Source organism: Stegostoma tigrinum, chromosome 7 (assembly GCF_030684315.1).
Source record: "Stegostoma tigrinum isolate sSteTig4 chromosome 7, sSteTig4.hap1, whole genome shotgun sequence".
NCBI lineage: Eukaryota > Metazoa > Chordata > Chondrichthyes > Orectolobiformes > Stegostomatidae > Stegostoma > Stegostoma tigrinum.
The window spans coordinates 31,970,169-31,991,633 of NC_081360.1; the positions used below are offsets into that span (position 1 = coordinate 31,970,169).

The window sequence follows — 21,465 nt, forward strand, 5'->3', positions numbered from 1 at the left end:
ATGTGCTCAAACTATTGACATTGCGCTAATCTATCTACACAAATCCCACTTGCCAGCACTTGGCCCATTGGCTTAAATGTTGTGGCATTTTCAAGTGCTCATCCATGTACTTTTTAAAGGTGAGGTTTCTAGCCTCTACTAGTCTCTGAATCAGTGCATTCCAGATCCCCACCACCTTCTGGGTGAAAATGTTTTTCGTCAAATCCCCTCTAAATTTCCAGCCTTTCACCTTAAAATTATGCTCCTTCTAGTTGACCATTCAACAAAGCAGAGCAGCTGCTTTCTACCCACCCTGTCCATGCCCCTCAAAATTGTATACACCCTAATCAGGTCTCCCCTCAGCCTTCTCTGCTCTAATGAAAACTTATCCAGCCTCTGGTTAGAGCTAAAATTTTCCATCCTACGCAACATCCTGATGACCACCTCTGCATCTCCTCCGGTGCAATCACATCCTTCCTATGGTGCAGTGACCAGAACTGCACACAGTAATCAGCTGTGGCTTAACCCAAGTTTTGTACAGCTCCAACGTGACATCCCTGCTGTTACAGTCTGTTGTGGTCACTGATAAAGGCAGGTATCCTGTATGCCGCCTTGACTATCTTATGACCCTGTCCTGCCCTCTTCAAGGAACTGTGAACAAGTGTTCCAAAATCCCTCTGCTTTGTGAACTTCCTAGTCCCCTGCCATTTATTGAGTACTCCGTTGTCACTTCTTCCAAAGCACATCGTTTCAGACTTATGACGGTTAAGTCCCATCTGCCACTGATCTGACCAACCCTGCCTACATTTTTGTGTAATCTAAGACCTCCTTCCTGATGATTGATTCCTCCACCCAATGTTTGTAACACTTGCAAAGTCACTTGTGCCCCCACTCCCAAACTTCTTCGGATACACGTTCTCATCTGCATATATCACAGTGACCTAGCCATGATCCATGTGGTACATCATTGCATACTGACCTCCAGTCTCTCATACAGCCTCTGCCAGCATCCACCATCTTCTATCACTAAGCCAAGCTTGGATCCATCTTGCAAGTTAGCCTGGGTTCCATGTGTTTTTAACCTTTGTCAGTCTCCTATTGAGACTTTGGATTTCAGCAAAGCGTTTAACAAATAAACTGCATCAATTCCATCATTGATGCGCCTGACTTTATCTCAAAATTCAATCAAATTTATGAGACGCAACTTTCCTCTAGCAAAACTGTACTATGCTGAGGCTTTCAGAACAGACTTGGAAAAAGTAGTATATGTACATTCAAAACAAGGACAAGAAGTTGAAAAATCCACAATCCTGAGATTTTTCAAGAAAAGCTGGAGAGTTGCTTCGCCACAACACAGTGGAAGGAATTCATGAATTCTGTACTTTGGAGAATAGCTGGGACACCAAGGGGAAAATTATCTGAATTTAGAGGTTTGCGGCATAATCAGTGATCAGTTCCAGAAGGAGTGAACGAATTTCCAAGAGGCTTTGAACAAATAAGGGAGTTCTTGAGGGAGGGTGTTTGTAATTTTTTGAAATGATCATTGTGCATTTGAATTTCTCTTTTTAAATGTCTTATCATTTTGGTAGGGATTATCGAGGTGTGTTATGTTACGTGAAAGAAATGACTTGCAAACTAAACTTTTCTTGATTATGGATTCATAGCATTTAACTACTGATGGGATTTCATGATGATGGCTGATATTGGAAATTAAAAATTTTCATGATATCATAATGACACTGTTCTGATGTCTGTTAGCTGGACGGTTGGTTTCCATGCAGATTGACACCAATAACATGGTTCAATTCTTGCACTGCCTGAGATTACCATGAAGGTTCCACCTTCTCAAGCTCTCCCTTAAGGCCTGATTTTCCTCAGGTTAAAGCACCATTAATGAGTCTCTCCAATGAAATAGCAGCCTTTGGAGATTGTGGTGACATTACATTGCTGATCCGATATTGGAAATTAACGTGTGTTCGAAAATGGTACTGTAGGAGCACTCTTGGTCATTTTGTGTTTGCATGGAAATATGTGCTGATAGCATGGATTACAAAGTGTGCAACTGCAATTAAATGGTCCAAAGTGACCATTTCCTACATTAAATGTGGGCAAAGAACCTGAACAGAATAATTTAATCTGAGCTTCTAAACAGGGAAAATATGAACCCATATTGATCTTTTAATCAAGAAAGTCATTCTGACTGATTCTTGAATCGAATCATTCACAGCCAGCCATGTAGCGGGCGAACAGCCAGACAGAATTCAAATGATTGTTCAAGGTTACTTAGTTGCACGCACTATAAAGGCTGTGAATATTGCTGACAACTTAGCGTTAAGACAACTTGTTGCACTCTGTTCTCTCAGGTCCTAACCCTGACTTTATTATGAAACCTGTTGACAAGTATGCTGTCTGTGGCATGGCAGTCTCTCTCGCAGAGGTTGAGCACCAACTTTCAGACACTTCGTCTTACTGGACCATGACCCCAACACTGAACACCAAGCCATTTGTTTTGCATACTACTTCGAAGCTAATCTTCTCTGTAAAGCTGTCCTCCACAGCTTAGCATCTCAACCGTCCTCTCCAAGCCCCCTTTTACCACCTTCCCAAATATCTGCAAATAAGGTTGCTCTGGTAAATCTATCTTTTCTGGTTGTTGCTTTCTTACAGATCTTATTTATTCCTATCTTAACCAATTTTTTTCCCTGCTTTCAGTCTCTTACCATTTACACTCATGATTCGTCTGATATTTTCTGACCAATTCCATAATTTCCAGTCTTCTGGCCTCATTCGTCACCTCTTCGCCATGGACATGCAATCCCTCTGCATGTGCTCCTCCTCCACAATGCTATGATAACTGTTTCTTCATTGAGAGGAGTCCTGAACAGTCCCCATCCATCACCATATTCCTTCTCCACTGCTTTGAACAGTTCCTCCTTTTGATTCAAATGCCAAATACTGCTGATGTTGGAAATCTGAAACAAAAACAACAGCATTTGTGGAAAGAGGGGTTCTGAGGAAGTGTCATGTCAGGCTTGAAACATTAATTCTGTTAGCGAGTTTTGAGAAGATTTGTAGCTCAGGTTGAGGTTCTGGATGTGAGTTTGCTCGCTGAGCTGGAAGGTTAGTTTTCAGACGTTTCGTCACCATTCTAGGTAACATCATCAGTGAGCCTCCGACGAAGCGCTGGTGTTATGTCCCGCTTTCTATTTATCTGGTTAGGTTTCCTTGGGTTGGTGATGTCATTTCCTGTTCTTTTTCTCAGGGGATGGTAGATTGGCTCCAAATCAATGTGTTTGTTGATGGAGTTCCGGTTGGAATGCCATGCTTCTAGGAATTCTCATGCATGTCCCTGTTTGGCTTGTCCTAGGATGGATGTGTTGTCCCAATCAAAGTGGTGTCCTTCCTTATCTGTATGTACGGATACGAGTGATAGTGGGTCATGTCGTTTTGTGGCTAGTTGATGTATCATCAAATTCATTAACATCAACTAGCCACAAAATGACGTGACCCACTATCACTCGTATCCTTACGTACAGATAAGGAAGGACACCACTTTGATTGGGACAACACATCCATCCTAGGACAAGCCAAACAGAGACATGCACGAGAATTCCTAGAAGCATGGCATTCCAACCGGAACTCCATCAACAAACACATTGACTTGGAGCCAATCTACCATCCCCTGAGAAAAAGAACAGGAAATGACATCACCAACCCAAGGAAACCTAACCAGATAAATAGAAAGCGGGACATAACACCAGCGCTTCGTCGGAGGCTCACTGATGATGTTACCTAGAATGGTGACGAAACGTCTGAAAACTAACCTTCCAGCTCAGCGAGCAAACTCACATCCATTAATTATGGTTTTTTTTCCCACTGCTGATACTGCAGGATCTGCTGAGTTGCTCCAGCATATTATGTTTTTCTCTCCTTTTAACTTGCTCCACTTTCTCCAAGACAAAAATATGACTTTGGGTCTGAGTTAAATGGAATGTTCTTCCCTTCTCTTCACTTATATTTCCGTTCCTGAGGGTAGACTGTTCACCGCTACTGACTCTCTCAGCTGCCTTGACTACTTTTCCTCATGCATTGTTTCCTGTAAGGACTCCATCCCATCTTCCCAGTTTTGCTGTCACTGTTGTATTTGTTCATAAATCAGGTTGTATTCTTCCACATGCTGGGCACATATTTGGTTCTTTTTTTGTAGTAGGAGCTAGCGATGTGAATAACAACTTACTGACCTATAGGGTAGCCTACTTTGTATTTGGTAGTTTCTGTAATGAGAAAGCTGACCTCTTTGTCCTTTAGCAATTTTCTTTTCTCCTCTTAGTATAAACATTTAGCGCTTAAAAGTTATTTCAATAAACTATGCACTCCTTTAGTCACAATTTTTAATCTAAATGATCTACAGGTCAATATTCCTGAGAGTTTGCAATGTCATTTTGCATTGACACATTTAATGTTGTCAGTGCAATTGTGACTTTCTAGTGTTTGCCCAAGTTCAGATGACCAGTGTGCAGCCTGAATAAATTGGACTTCAGCAGCACTACTGTGATATGGGATGGGTGGAGGTGAGGATAGATAGGTCAGGTGGATTTCTTTACTGAATTTTTGCAATGTAGCCAGGTCTTCAGAAAATATAAACTGTGTATATGCTTGAAGAGATGAATGTATCTGCCAATTGGAAATTGTATTCATGTTAAGCAGGAATGATGCTACTAGGTGCGGATGGAAGAAAGGATGAGATAAGAGAAAAATAGAACACTGATTAATTCTAAATCTTTTGTCAAATGTGTTACAGCTGTTTGCAGTATTTACTTCACAATGATGCCAATCCAGCAATACGGGACAAGCAGGGTTATAATGCAGTTCACTATGCTGCTGCATTTGGGCATAAGCAATGTCTGGAACTGGTAAGCGATATAACTCATCCCATGTAATCTCTTCATTCACCAAAAAATTTGCAAAATTTATTGCAACCTGAAATCGTCAATTTACTAAAGTTGGTATGGATTGTTTGACTAAGCCGAGAGCAATACAATGCATTTAGGATGGATACAGATACAGTTGTGATGTCTATTTATGGTTTCAACTTGAGGCTTCTTTTCAATAAGTTTTTTTAAACACTACATTATGTTCTCAAACAATTGCTATCAAAGCACTTTGGTGCAAGTGGTCATAATTCTATTAATTTTAAAATAGCTATGGCAAAGGGTAGAACTTACCAAAAGTTAAGGCTGTAAGTTGAAGTAAGGTCAATTTTGACAGTATTATTTGACAGGAACTTTCAAAAGTTGATTTGTAGAGGCTATTCGCAGGTAAAGGAAGGATTAGGAAATGGGAGACCTGTAAAAATGAAATAGAGAGTTCAAAGACAGTATGTTCCTGTTAGTGTGAAGCGCAAGGCTGGTAGGCATAGGGAATGCTGGATGACAAGAGAAATTGGGCTCTTATCAAGAAAAAGAAACAGGCGCGTATCAGATATGGACAGCCGGCATCAAATGAATCCCTACAGGAGTATAGTAGGACTAGCTTCGGCAGATAAAGTTGTTGAGAACCCAAAGAGGTTCTATGAATATATTAAGGGTAAAAGAGGAACAAGGGTGAGTATAGGGTATCTGAAAGATCTATGTTACAACCTATGTATAGTACCACAGAAGATGGGTGAGATGCCAACAGAATATTTTGCATCTGTATTTACTATGGAGAAGGATTAAAATACTTCAGGAAATAAGTAGTGATGTCTCAGAAAAAGTTCATATTACAGAAGAGGAGATGCTGGAGGTTTTAAAACATATATAAAAGTAGATAAATCCCTGAGAACTGATCAGATGTTTCCGAAGAGACACACTTCTTTTTTCCTACAGCGCAGAACAGGCCCTTTGGCCCTCGATGTTGCGCCGACCTGTGAACTAATCTAAGCCCCTCCCCCTACACTACCCCATCATTATCCATATGCTTATCCAAGGATTGTTTAAATGCCCCTAATGTGGCTGAGTTAACTGCATTGGCAGGCAGGGCATTCCATGCCCTTACCACTCAGCGAATAAAGAACCTGCCTCTGACATCTGTCTTAAATCTATCACCCCTCAATATGTAGCTATGCCCCCTCGTACAAGCTGAAGTCATCGTCCTTGGAAAAACACTCTCACTGTCCACCCTATCTAATCCTCTGATCATCTTGTATGTCTCTATTAAATCCCCTCCAAGCCTCCTCCTCTCCAATGAGAACAGACCCAAGTCCCTCAGCCTTTCTTCATAGGGCCTGCGCTCCAGACCAAGCAACATCCTGGTAAACCTCCTCTGCACCTTTTCCAATGCTTCCACATCCTTCCTGTAATGGGGCGAGCAAAACTGCACACAATATTCCAAGTGAGGCCGCACTAGCATTTTGTACAGTTGCATCATGACATCACGGCTCCGGAACTCAAACCCTCTACCAATAAAACCTAACACACCGTAAGCCGCCTTAACAGCACCATCAACCTGGGTGGCAACTTTCAGGGATCTATGTACATGGACACCAAGATCCCTCCGCACATCCACACTACTAAGAATCTTTCCATTGATCCAGTATTCTGCCTTCCTATTATTCCTCCCAAAGTGAATCACCTCACATTTATCCATACTAAACTCCATTTGCCACCTTTCGGCCCAATTCTGCAGCTTATCTAAGTCTCCCTGCAACGTGCAACATTCTTCGACACTGTCCACCACTCCACCAACTTTAGTGTCATCTGCAAACTTAACTAACCCATCCACCTATGCCTGCGACAAGTCATTTGTAAAAATGACAAACAGCAGTGGTCCCAAAACAGATCCTTGAGGCACACCACAAGTAACTGGACTCCAGGCTGAATATTTTCCATGAACCACCACTCGTTGACTTCTTACAGAAAGCCAGTTTCTAATCCAAACTGCTCAATCTCCTTCAATCCCGTGCCTCTGTATTTTGTCCAATAGCCTACCATGTGGAACCTTATCAAAGGCTTTACTGAAGTCCATGTACACCACGTCAACTGCCCTTCCCTCATCCACATGCTTGGTCACCTTCTCAAAAAACTCAGAGGCTTGTGAGACACGACCTGCCCTTGACTAATCCATGCTGACTATCTCCAGTCACATTGTTGCTTGCTAGATGATTATAAATCCTATCTCTTAGAATCCTTTCAAAAATTTTTCCTACAACCAATGTAAGGCTCACAGGTCTATAATTACCTGGGTCATCCCTACTGCCCTTCTTGAACAAGGGCACAACATTTGCAATCCTCCAGTCCTCTGGTACTAAACCTGTAGACAATGAGGACTCAAAGATCAAGGCCAAAGGCTCCGCCACCACCTCCCTAGCTTCCCAGACAATCGTCGGAAAAATCCCATCTGGCCCAGGGGATTCCTCTACCTTCACACCTTCTAGAATTGATAACACCTCCTCCTTACGAACCTTAATCCTTTCCATTCTAGTAGCCAGTAACTCAGTCATCTCCTCTACAATATTCTCCTGTTCCTCAGTGAAAACAGATGAGAAATAATCATTTAGCACCTCTCCAATCTCCACAGGGTCCGCACACAACCTCCCACTTCTGTCTTTGACTGGCCCTATTCCTATCCTCGTCATCCTCTTATTTCTCACATACCCTTAGAAAGCTTTAGGGTTCTCCTTTATTCTACCTGCCAGTGTCTGCTCATGTCCCCTCCTTGCTCTTAACTCTCTTTAAATCCTTCCTAGCTAATCTGTAACTCTCCATCGCCTCATCTGAACCATCTCGTCTCATCGTCACATAAGCCCCCCTCTTTCTCTTAATAAGAGATACAATTTGTTTAGTAAACCACGGTTCCCTTACCTTATTGCTTCCTCCCTGCCTGACAGGGACGTACCTACCAAGCACACGCAATCTCTGTTCCTTAAACCAGCTCCACATTTCGATTGTCCCCATCCCCTGCATTTTGCTAACCCATTCTATGCCTCCTAAGTCTTGCCTAATTGCATTATAATTGTCCTTCCCCCCCATCTATAACTCTTGCCCTGTGGCATGTTCCTATCCCTTTCCATTGCTGAAGTAAACATAACTGAATTGTGGTCCCTCTCTCCAAAGTGCTCACCTACCACTAAATCAAACCCCTGGCCTGGTTCATTACCAAGTACCAGATCCAGGGTGGCCTCCCCTCTTGTCGGCCCTTCGACATACTGAGTCAGGAAACCCTCCTGCACACATTGGACAAAAACTGATCCATCCGACCTACTAGAGTTATAGCATTTCCAGTCAATGCTAGGGAAGTTAAAGTCTCCCATAATGACCACCCTGTTCTTTTCACTCCTGCCCAGAATAGTTTTGCCGATCCTCTCCTCCACGTCCCTGGAACTTTGCGGGGGCCTATTAAAAAAACTCCTGTTTCTGACCTCAGCCCATACCACCTCAGTAGACGAGTCCTTATCAATAGTTCTTCCAGCCACCGTTATACTGTCTTTGAGTAACAAAGCCACACCTCCTCTTTTACCACCTTCCCTGACCTTAATGAAAGATCTAAACCCTGGAACCTGCAACATCCATTCCTGACCCTGCTCTATCCACGTCTCCGAAATCACCAGCAGTCACTGGTGAGGTGCCAGAAGACTGGAGGTTGGGTAACATCATGTCAACTTTTAAGGAAGGTGGTAAGGAAAAGCCAAAGCACTTAGACTGATCAGTGGCGAGTAAATTGTTGGAGGAGATTCTGAGGGATGGGATTTGCATGTTTTAGAAGGACTGATTAAGGATAGTCTGCACGGCCTTGTGCATGGGTAATCGTGTCTCTCAAACTTGATTCAGTATTTTGAAAAGGTGACAAAGAAGATGGAAGGCAGAACAGTAGACGTCTATGTGGTCTTCAAAAACAATATTTGACAAGTTTCATCATGGCCGACTGGTTACTAAAGTTAGGATCCAGGGAAAGCTAGCCAATTGGACACACAATTGGCTTGAAAGCAGGATACAGAGGGTGGTGGACGGTTGCTTTTCGACTGGAGACCTGTGGCCCGTGGCCAGCGGCCATCGCTGTGCTACAAGGATCGGTGCTGGGTCCACTGGTTTTTGTTGATATAAATGATTTGGATGTGAATGTAGGAGGTATAGTTGATAAGTTTGCAGATGACACCAAAATTGGTGGTGTAGGAGACAGTGAAGAAGGCTATCTCTGTGTACAATGGGACTTTGATCAGATGGGCCAGCGCGCTGAAGGGTGACAAACGGGGTTGAATTTTGATAAATGTGAGATATTGCATTTTGATTAGGCAAACCAGGGCAGGGTTTATGTAGTTGACAGTAGGGCCCTAGGGAGTGTTGCTGATCAAAGAAACTTAGGCATGCAGGTTCATAGTTCCTTGAAAGTGGAATCACCGGTAAAGGCAGCGTTTGGCATGCTTGCCCTCGTTGGTCAGAACATTGAGTATAGGAGTTGGAATGTACAGGACAGTGGTGAGGCCACTTTTAGAATACTGCGTACAATTCTGGTCGCCCTTCTGTAGGAAAGATGTAAAAGTTGAGAGGGTGTTGCTAGGTGGGTTTGAGTTGTATGGAGAAGCTGAATAGGTGAGAGCATTGGAGCTAAGGGGTCACCTTATAGAGGTTTATAAAATCATGAGGGGGTATGGATAGTGTGAGTAACCAAGGTCCTTTTTCCTAGGGTGAGGGAGTCCAAAACTAGAGAGCATAGGTTTAAGGTGAGTGTGATCAGATTTAAAAGGGGCCCGAGGGGTAACGTTTTGATGAAATGAATACGTGTGTATGGAACGAGCTGCCAAAAGGAGTGGTGGAGGTGGGTACAACTATACCATTTAATGGCACCTGTATGGGTATATGAATAGGAAGGGTTTAGGGGGATATGGGCCGAATGCTGGCAAATGGGACTAGATTAGATTGTAACGTCTGGTCGGCGTGTACAAGTTGGACCGAAGGATCTGTTTTCGAGCTGTATGACTCTTAAAAGCAAATCTTTAGTTGACATTATAAGCTTGAAATTGTTTCATTTCCATTGGTTGTGATTTTTTATTTAAACTTACTTTTTCTTGAACTGCTAGAGGTCTACCTCATGCAAAGGAATATATCTGTTTACTTCTATTTTTCACGTACAAGTATGTTCCTCGTGCTATTAGCTGACAATCACATTAATATCTTGATACGTTTTACAATGTCTCATGAATGTAGAGTCTTCCTTTCAACAAGTGTTTCAGGATTTAAAAAAAAATTCTTAACAAGTAGAATATCTAAATAAATACTTTTGAGTAGCACTTTGAAAATGTATTAAAATTACATTGTGTCTCATCTCTTGATCTTCCGAAATGCTACAGAAATTAGTTCATAAGAAAATCTCAAATTTAGAAACTGTCACTTATTTTGTGACTATATTGTGTGAGGCACCTTTACTTGCTCCAAAATGGATCAGTACAATTAACCATTTTGTAGAGAGACAATATTTGGTGCATATATGAAACAAAATTCCAGAGGAATGGCAGAGGCAGGCACAATTACAACAGTTCAGGCAGTTGGACAGGTGACAACTGTGTTTTGTATGCAGGTACGCCCAGGTCCCTTTATGTTGCACCTTTCTGTGGTTTTTCTCCGTTTATGTATTATTGTTCTTTTGCTACGCCTTCCAAAGTGAACAACTTCACATTTTCACATTATAGTCCATTTGTCAACTTTTTGTTCACTTACTTAACCTATCAATATCTCTCTGTAAACTGTCTGAATCCCTCTTGCAACTTGCCTTTTCACACATTTTTGTCTAATCTCCAAACTTGGCCACCGTATATTTGCTTATTTCCTCCAAGTCATTAATCTGATACTGATACCTATGAAACCCCACTGGTTACAGGTTGCAAACCTCAAACAAAAACACCTTCCGCCCCAACCTCAAGTTCACCTGGGCCATCTCCAACATATCCCTCACCTTCCTGGACCTCTCAATCGCCATCTCAGGTAACCAGCTAGAAACTGATGTCCATTTCAAGCCCACCGACTCCCACAGCTACCTAGAATACACTTCCTCCCACCCACCCTCCTGCAAAAATTCCATCCCCTATTCCCAATTCTTCCGCCTCCACCGCATCTGCTCCCATGATGAGGCATTCCACTCCTGCACATCCCAGATGTCCACATTGTTCAAGGACCGCAACTTTTCCCCCGCAGTGGTCGAAAACGCCCTTGACCGCGTCTCCCGCAACACGTCCCTCACACCCCGCCCCCGCCACAACCGCCCTAAGGGGATCCCCCGTGTTCTCACATACCACCCCACCAACCTCGGTATACAACACATCATCCTCCGACACTTGCGCCAATTACAATCTGACCCCACCACCCAAGACATTTTTCCATCCCCACCCTTGTCTGCCTTCCAGAGAGACCACTCTCTCCGCGACTCCCTTGTCCGCTCCACACTCCCCTCCAACCCCGCCACATCCGGCACCTTCCCCTGCAACCACAGGAAGTGCTACACTTGCCCCCTCACCCCCATCCCAGGCTCCAAGATGACTTTCCATATTAAGCAGAGGTTCACCTGCACATCTTCCAATGTGGTATACTGTATCCATTGTACTCGGTGTGGCTACCTCTACATTGGGGAAACCAAGCGGAGGCTTGGGGACCGCGTTGCAGAACACCTCTGCTCGGTTCGCAATAAACAACTGCACCTCCCAGTCGCAAACCATTTAAACCCCCCCCCGCCCTCCCATTCCTTAGACAACATGCCCATCATGGGCCTCCTGCAGTGCCACAATGATGCCACCTGAAGGTTGCAGGAACAGCAACTCATATTCTGCTTGGGAACCCTGAAGCCCAATGGTATCAATGTGGACTTCACCAGCTTCAAAATCTCCCCTCCCCCCACTGCATCCCAAAACCAGCCCAGCCTGTCTCCATTTCCCTAACCTGTTCCTCCTCTCATCCATCCCTTCCTCCCACCCCAAGCTGCACCACCATCTCCTACCTGCTACCTCATTCTGCCTCCTTGACCTGTCCGTCTTCCCTGGACTGATCTATCCCCTCCCTACCTCCCCACCTATACTCTCCTCTCCACCTATCATCTTTTCTCTCCATCTTCGGTCTGCCTCCCCCTCTGTCCCTATTTATTCCAGAACCCTCTCCCCATCCCCCTCTCTGATGAAGGGTCGAGGCCCGAAACGTCAGCTTTTGTGCTCCTGAGATGCTGCTTGGCCTGCTGTGTTCGTCCAGCCTCTCATTTTATCAACTTTTTCCCACTTGCTGTTTCCCAGCTGTTAGTTAATTTCCTATCCATGCCAACATACTACCTCCAACACCATGGGCTCTTACGGTTTAATGTTGATGAATACCTTCTGAAAGGCCATGAATGAGTTTTCAAAGTTACAGAAGTGTACCAGCAGGCAGGAAGGTGGTTTGAAGTGTGTCTCCTTCAACACCAGGAGCATCTGCAATAAAGTGGGTGAACTTACAGCATGGGACTTCGATGTTGTGGCCATTTCAGAGACATGGATCGAGCAGGGACAGGAATGGTTGTTGCAGGTTCTGGGGTTCAGATGTTTCGGTAAGATCGGGGAAGGTGGTAAAAGAGGTCAAGGTGTGGCATTGTCAGTTAAGGATAGTATGACAGTGGCAGAAAGGACGTTTGATGAGGACTCGTCTACTGAGATAGTATGGGCTGAGGTTAGAAACGGGAAAGGAGGTCACCCTGTTGGGAGTTTTCAACATGCCTCTGAAAAGTTCCAGAGATGTAGAGGAAAGGATTGCAAAGATGATTCTGGATAGGAGTGAAAGTAACAGGGTAGTTGTTATGGGTGACTTTAACTTCCCAAATATTGTCTGGAGATGCGATAGTTCAAGTACGTCAGATGAGTCAGTTTTTTTCCATTGTGTGCAGGACAGTTTCCTGACACAGTATTTAGATAGGCCAACAAGATGTGAGGTCACATTGGATTTGGTACTGGGTAATGATCCAGGTCAGGTGTTAGCATTGGAGGTGGGTGAGCATTTTGGTAATAGTGACTGCAATTCGGTTACATTTACTTCAGTGATGGAAAGGGATAGGTATATACTGCAGGGCAAGAGTTATAGCTTGGGGAAAAGGCAGTTATGAGACGATTAGGCAAGATTTAGGATGCAGAGGATGGGAAAGAAATTGCGGGGACTGCGCACTATTGAAAAGTGGAGCTTGTTCAAGGAATAGCTACTGCGTGTCCTTGATAAGGATGTACCTGTCAGGCAGGGAGGAAGTGGTCAAGAGAAGGAACCATAATTTACTAAAGAAATTGAATCTCTTATCAAGACGAAAGAGGAGGCTTATGTAAAGATGAGGCGTGAAGGCTCAGTTTAGGGCGCTTGAGAGTTATAAATTAGCCAGGAAAGACCTAAAGAGAGAGGCTAAGAGGAGCCCGGAAGGGACATGAGAAGTCTTTGGCAGGTAGGATCAAGGAAAACCCTAAAGCTTTCTATCGGTATGTCAGGAATAAAAGGATGACGAGAGTAAGATCAGGGCCAGTCAAGGACAGTAGGTGGAAGTTGCGCGTGGAGTCCAAAGAAATAGGAGAGGCACTAAATGAGTATTTTTGCCTTTTTCCTGTGTGAATGCTGACAGTGTTGTTGCGGAGAATGCTGTGATACAGGTTATTAGACGAGATGGGATTGAGGCTCATAAGGAGGAGGTGTAAGCAATTCTGGAAAGTGTGAAAATAAATAAGTCCCCTGGGCCGGAGGGGATTTATCCTAGGATTCTCTGGGAAGCTAGGGAGGAGATTGCAGAGCCTTTGGCTTTGATCTTTATGTCATCATTGCCTACAGCAATAGTGCCAGAAGACTGGAGGATAGCAAATGTTGTCCCCCTGTTGAAGAAGGGGTGTAGAGACAGCCCTGGTAATTATAGACCAGTGAGCCTTACTTTGGTTGTGGGTAAAGTGTTGGAAAAGATTATAAGAGATAGGATTTATGGATGTGAGTTTGCTTGCTGAGCTGGAAGGTTCGTTTTTAGACGTTTCGTCACCATTCTAGGTAACATCATCAGTGAGCCTCCGACGAAGCGCTAGTGTTACGTCCCGCTTTCTATTTATCTGGTTAGGTTTCCTTGGGTTGGTGATGTCATTTCCTGTTCTTTTTCTCAGGGGATGGTAGATTGATTTGGAGCCAATGTGTTTGTTGATGGAGTTCCGGTTGGAATGCCATGCTTCTAGGAATTCTCATGCATGTCCCTGTTTGGCTTGTCCTAGGATGGATGTGTTGTCCCAATCAAAGTGGTGTCCTTCCTTATCTGTATGTAAGGATACGAGTGATAGTGGGTCATGTCGTTTTGTGGCTAGTTGATGTTCATGTATCCTGGTAGCTAGCTTTCTGCCAGTTTGTCCAATGTAGTGTTTGTCACAGTTCTTGCAAGGTATTTTGTAGATGACGTTTGTTTTATTTGTTGTCTGTATAGGGTCTTTTAAGTTCATTAGCTGCTGTTTTAGTGTGTTGGTGGGTTTGTGGGCTACCTTGATGCCAAGAGGTGTAAGTCGTCTGGCAGTCATTTCGGAAATGTCTTTGATGTAGGGGAGAGTGGTTATGGTTTCTGAGCCCGTTTTGTCTGTTTGTTTGGGTTTATTGCTGAAGAATCGGCGGACTATGTTCATAGGGTACCCATTCTTTTTTGAATATGCTGTATAGGTGATTTTCCTCTGCTCTGCGTAGTTCCTCTGTGCTGCAGTGTGTGGTGGCTCGTTGGAATAATGTTCTAATGCAGCTTCATTTGTGGGTGTTGGGATGGTTGCTCCTGTAGTTCAGTATTTGGTCCGTATGTGTTGTTTTCCTGTAGACGCTGGTTTGAAGTTCCCCATTGACTGTTCGCTCTACAGTGACATCTAGGAATGGCAGTTTGTTGTTGTTTTCCTCCTCTTTTGTGAATGTTATGCCAGTATGAGTATTATTGATTGTCATCACCGAACAAAACAAATTAGAGGAAACATTCAAGACCAAGGTGTCATCCACATAGCGGACCCAAAGTTTGGGTTGGATGATTGGCAGAGCTGTTTGTTCGAGTCTCTGCATTACTGCCTCTGCTAAGAACCCTGATATCGGAGATCCCATGGGTGTACTGTTGGTTTGTCTGTAGGTTTTGTTATTGAAAGTGGGTGGTGACGCATAGGTCCACTAGCTTGATGATGTCCTGCTGATGAGGTTGGTGGTGTCTGGTGTATGTGTCTTCTGTTCTTCTAATAGTGTCATCAGTGTTTCTTTGGCCAGGTTGATGTTGATGGATGTGGACAGGGCTGTTACATCAAAGGAGACCATTATTTCATCCTCTGCTATCTTGGTGTCTTTGGTGTTCAGGAATTCTTGGGTGGAGCGAATGGAGCGGTGGGAGTCTTCTACTACGTGTTTTAGTCTTTGGTGTAGTTGCTTGGCTAATCTGTAGGTTGGTGTTCCAGGTAGCGACACTATGGGCCACCAGGATACATGAACATCAACTGGCCACAAAACGACATGACCCACTATCACTCGTATCCTTCCATACAGATGAGGAAGGACACCACTTTGATTGGGACAACACATCCATCCTAGGACAAGCCAAACAGAGACACGCACGAGAATTCCTAGAAGCATGGCATTCCAACCGGAACTCCATCAACAAACACATTGATTTGGAGCCAATCTACCAGCCCCTGAGAAAAAGAACAGGAAATGACATCACCAACCCAAGGAAACCTAACCAGATAAATAGAAAGCAGGACATAACACCAGCACTTTGTCGGAGGCTCACTGATGATATCACCTAGAATGGTGACGAAACGTCTGAAAACGAACCTTCCAGCTCAGTGAGCAAACTCACATCCAGAATCTCAACCTGAGCTAAAAATCTTCTCAAAACTCGCTAGATAGGATTTATAATCATCTAGAAAGGAATAATTTGATTAGGGATAGTCAACACGGTTTTATGAAGGGTAGATCGTGCCTCTCAAACCTTGTTGAGTTCTTTGAGAATGTGACCAAACAGGTAGATGAGGATAAAGCAGTTGATGTGGTGTGTATGGATTTCTGTAAAGCGTTTGATAAGGTTCTCCATGGTAGTCAGTTGTAAAAAAATACAGAGGCATGGGTTTGAGGGTGGTTTAGCTGTTTGGATCAGAAATTGACTAGCTGTGAGAAGACAGAGGGTGATGGGTGATGAGAAATGTTCATCCTGGAGTTCAGTTACTAGTGGTGTACCGCAATGATCTGTTTTGGGGCCACTGCTGTTTGTCATTTTTATAAATGACCTGGATGAGGGTTTAGAAGGATCGGTTAGTAAATTTGCAGATGACACTAAAGTTGGTGGAGTTGCAGATAGTGTAGAGGATGTTGCAGGTTACAAAGGGATGTAGATAAGCTGCAGAGCTGGACTGAGGTGTGGCAAATGGAGTTTAATGCAGACAAGTGAGAGGTGACTCACTTTGGAAGGAGTTACAGGTATACAGAGTACTGGGCTAATGGTAAGATTCTTGGTACTGTGGATGAGCAGTGAGATCTCTGTGTCCATGTGCATAGATCCCGGAAAGTTGCCACCTAGGTTGATTGGGTTGTTAGGAAGCCGTTATGGTGTGTTGGGTTTTATTGGTAGAGGGATTGCGTTTTGGAGCCATGAAGTCATGTTGCAGCTGTACGAAACTCTGGTGTGGCCGCACTTGGAGTATTGCGTACAGTTCTGGTTGCCGCATTACAGGAAGGATGTGGAAGCATTGGAAAGGCTGCAGAGGAGATTTACCAAGATGTTGCCTGGTATGGAGGGAAGGTCTTGTGAGGAAAGGCTGAGGGATTTGAGGCTGTTTTCATTAGAAAGAAGGAGGTTAAGAGGCGAGTTAATAGAGACATACAGGATGATCAGAGGATTAGATAGGGTGGACAGTGAGAGCCTTTTTCCTTGGATGGTGATGGCTAGCACAAAGGGACATAGCTTTAAATTGGGGGGTGATAGATATAGGACAGATGTCAGATGTAGGTTCTTCACTCAGAGTAGTAAGGGTCAGGAATGCCCAGCCTGCAACAGTAGTAGACTTGCCAACTTTAAGGGCATGTAAATGGTCATTTGGATGACAATGGAATAGTGTAAGTTAGATGGGCTTCAGATTGGTTTCACACGTCAGCGCAACATCGAGGGCTGAAGGGCCTGTACTGCGCTCTAATGTTCTATGTTTAAACCTGTTTGGAGGGATTCCTATATGACCATGGAAAGATGAGTGCAGATTTAGCTAATGTCAACATATTAAAGAACATTGGAAAGGAAAGAGAGGTTTAGAATAGGGCAGTTGTTTGCAAGGAAAGAAGAGTTGAGGATTGATTATTTGACGAACGGCTTGATGATAAAATTAAGAACTTGGGGACAGGAATGTGCAACTTAGCCTATGACATTTTTCAACATTCAGTGAGCATACCACATAATTGCAAAAACGTGCTTTTGTCCTTTATCCTTTACCCTTTGTACATTTGGCGAACAAAAATCTTGTCAAGTCACTTTTAAAACTAATCATAGATCTTGTATAAAATAGCTTGTGGATGAGAATTCCAAATGTTTACCACACTTAGCATGAAGAAATATTTCCTAATTACACTCATGAAAGGTTTGACTTTGTCTTATCAATGCTGCCTGGTCCTAGGCTCTCCAACTAGATGAAATGGTTTAGAACATAGAACATAGAACATAGAACATTACAGCACAGTCCAGGCCCTTCGGCCCTTGATGTTGTGCCGACCTGTCATATCGATCTCAAGCCCATCTAACCTACACTATTCCATGTATGTCCATATGCTTGTCCAATGACGACTTAAGTGTACCTAAGTTGGCGAATCTACTACCGTCGCAGGCAAAGCGTTTCATTCCCTTACTACTCTCTGAGTAAAGAAACTACCTCTGACATCTGTCCTATATCTTACACCCCTCAGTTTAAAGCTATGCCCCCTTGTGCTCACCATCACCATCCTAGGAAAAAGGCTCTCTCTATCCACCCTATCTAACCCTCTGATTATTTTATATGTTTCAATTAAGTCACCTCTCAACCTTCTTCTCTCTAATGAAAACAGCCTCAAATCTACCCTGTCTATTCCAATTGAGATCTTGAAACCTTTGATCAAACCACCTCAAACCCTTCTAAGTTCTAGGGAATACAGTCCAGATCGGTGATATGCTCCTGGATTTCTATCAAATTAGAGTGACTTTTAAAAATGGCAGGTAGGTCCTGGTTGTGGGATTCTCAACTGCTTTCCTGATTTTCAGGTATGCTTTTTAAGAGTGGAAACTGGTGTGGTCACAAGACCACGCTCCCATCCTGGCTGACTCCGTTTTGAGGATGATTGTGCGCTAGTCCTGTTAAATTTTCTTGGAGTCAGGCCTGCTTTTAAAGAACTTGAGGTTCATGGCAGCTCAAAGATGTTATGAACCATAATTTGTTTGAGGGAACTTTTTTGAAAGGTAACTTCAAATGATTTGTCAATTTTAGTTTATTTCCTCGCCCCCACCTCCCATGCCTACCTCATGCCAAACTTTCCCATTCACCCACAGTGCACTGTATAGAAGCAAAGAACCTCTGGTGACAACGGTTCTGTGTTTTTTTTTAAATAAAATCTTTTAAAAGGTATTTACTTATCATTCTCTAATGTTTTTGAAAAGCTCTTTACCGCAAGCTGTATCAATCTAGATCCTTTGAACTATTAATAGCAAATAGTGCAAGCACTTCAAGTCTCAGCCTTGAGTAAGTAAGCATTGTAAAAAGTAATCTAGAAGAGGAGTCCATTGAATGTTTTTGGGCTAGTTTGATGGTACAACAAGTTCTTGAGTTGACCAGAGAGCATGCTCCATCAGGCCTGATATTGTTCAAGAATGAACTAATAGCCTCATGATGAAAAAGCTAGGTGGCAAAGATCATTACATTGAAACTTAGGGAATGGTTAAAGATCAGCCTGGGTGAATGAGTAACTGCTAATAGGGACCATTAGTATCTGACTGTGGATCGGTTGTGTTAGCAGCCAATGTGCTGGTACGGTCTGGTGTATGGCCATTGGGTAAGGCCACGGGAGAAGGTGCTTAGGCCTTAAAATTATTGAACCCCATATTGGATCCAGAAGTCTATAGCATTCCCAAGTGGAAAGTGAGATGTTGTTCCAGTTTGCCCTGAGTTTTACACTGGACCACTGCAGCAGGCCCAACCATGGTGTGTTGAAAACGGCAGATAACTAGAAGCTCAGGGTCAATCTCGTGGACAGAACGCAAATGTTCTGCAAAGCAGTTGCCCAGTCTGCACTTTGTCTCCTCAATTTAGAGGAGACTGCTATTGTATGCAGCTAATGCAATAGACCAGATTGAGAGAAGTGCAAGTGAATTACTGCTTCGCCTGGAACGTGTGTCTGAGGCCTTGGATAGTGAGGAGGGAGGAAGTAAACGGTAGATAATAAAAACCTTCTGCGATTGTTTAGGAAGGTGCCTTGGGGAGATGTTGAGAGTGGAGTAGTGGACCAAGGTGTCCCAGAGGGAACTTGTAGAAGGCTGATTGTTGGGGGAGAGGAATAGGCATGCTTGACTGGGCAAATGGGAAGCTTTCAAAAGTGGGATAACAATAGTTAAGAGGCGGTGTTTTCCTGTTAGTGTGATGGACAAGGCTGGAAGGAGTGAAGAACACTGGATGAGTAGAGATATTGAGGCTCTGGTCAATTAGGAGGAGGAGGAGGAGGAGGAGGAGGAGGAGGAAGAAGCATATGTCAAATATAGATAGCTGGAACCAAGTGAATTCTTGGAGGAGCTGGAGGGGCTGGTGTAGGAGCACACCTAAGAGAGAAATCAGGAGGACAAAAAAGGACACGAGATAGCTGAAGCAGATAGGGTTAAGGAGATTCCAAAGAGATTGTATAATTATATTAAAAGTAAAAGAGTAACTAGGGAGAGAATAGGGCCCCTTAAGACAAACCAGAGCAGAACTTGCACAGTTAATGGGATGGCCTGGTGAGATTTGTCAAACAGAGATTTGGAGTTCAGGTGCATAATTCCTTAACTGGCATCTCAGGCTGCTGAAGGTGGAGTTTGGCGTGCTTGCCTTCATTGCTCAGACCATTGAGTATATAGGAGTTGGGATATCATGTTGTGGTTGTATAAGACATTGGTGAGGCCACTTGTGGAGTACTGTGTACAATTCTGGCCACCTTGCTATAGGAAGGATATTATTAAACTAGAAAGGGTGCTGAAAAAACTTACCAAGATATTACCAAGACTGGAGGGTTTGAATTATAAAGAGCTGCTGGATAGGCTGGGACTTTTCTCCCTAGAACGTAGGAGTCTGAGGGGTGAGCTTATAGAGGCTTATAAAATCATGAGAGGCAGAGAGGAGGTGAATAGCCAAGGTTTTTTCCTCAAAGCGGGGAAACAAAACTAGACAGCATATATTTGAGAGGGGAAAGATTTAAAATGGACCTGAGGGGCAACAACTTAACATAGGGTGGTTGTGTACATGGACTGCCAGAGGAAGTGATAGAGGCAAATACACTTAGAACATTTAAAATATATTTGGACTGGTGCATGAATAGAGAAGATTTAGAGGCGTAAGTGTCAAATGCTGGCAAATGGGACTAGTTCAATGTAGGAAACCTAGTCGGCATGGATGAGTTGGACTGAAGGTTCTGTTTCTGTGCTATATGACTCTGATTCTGTCTTGTGAGATCTTGCTGGAAGTTGCAGTGAATGATCTTTGCATGCTGGTGGGTTGGTATGTGCGGGTGATGGGGACCCTGCCACTGTTGTGGGAGGGAAAAGACGGGGTGAGATCTAAGAAACGGGAGAGGGGTCAGACATGGCTTGGGCCCTGTCGTCAATGGTGGTGGGGAATCCTCTTGTGAGAATTTGACACTCCAGAGGCCCCCTTGTTGAAGTTGGCATCATTTGAACAGTGTGGGCAATCTCTCGTTTGTCCTATTAAAGTCAGCCTCCCATAAATCTAAAACATTCAGTAACTGGGTCTCATTTATCATTTCAGATGTGACATCTGTCATATTATGATTACTGTTCGATAATTCTGTTACACTTAGTCTTAATAACATAATACATCTGACTCTATTTACTACTAAATTTAATATAACCTGTATGGTTATTGGACCTCAGACCGATTGCTGCCTGAAACTATTCCAGGCGTACTGAAAAAATTCACTGCCTTTGAGACATGCCCTTGTCTGCTGCACTAAATCATTGTGAAGATCAAAACACCCTATAAACCAATTTGCTAGTGTAAAATGCTTGCCAAATCTGTATATTCTACAGTATTTCACTACTTTAGATTAGACCTTTTCTATTTCTGAACTCTACTCACAAAATGTCCACTGCCTGCTTACATCATAATTATGTTTTCATCATAAAACTGATTTCATCCTTGGTTAAGTATACCCTTCCTCTGCTATCATATTCCCCATTTTTCTTTAGGCCTGATGACTTAGTCTTGTTAGTTCCAAAATTTGAAGGTCTGGTAGCCATGTTTCAGTAATGACTGCTCTTTCATACTCT

General features: G+C 43.5%; 1 protein-coding gene across 9 annotated transcripts in view; it reads left to right on the plus strand.

The window, feature by feature from the left end:
* Window positions 1-21,465, plus strand: part of ankrd44 (ankyrin repeat domain 44) — a 161,321-nt gene that overhangs the window by 98,314 nt on the left and 41,542 nt on the right. For all 9 annotated transcript variants that reach the window (XM_048533852.2, XM_048533851.2, XM_048533843.2 and 6 more), the window contains one exon: window positions 4,781-4,892. In XM_048533852.2, coding sequence (XP_048389809.1) covers window positions 4,781-4,892 — 112 coding nt within the window. The remainder of the gene's footprint in view (window positions 1-4,780; window positions 4,893-21,465) is intronic.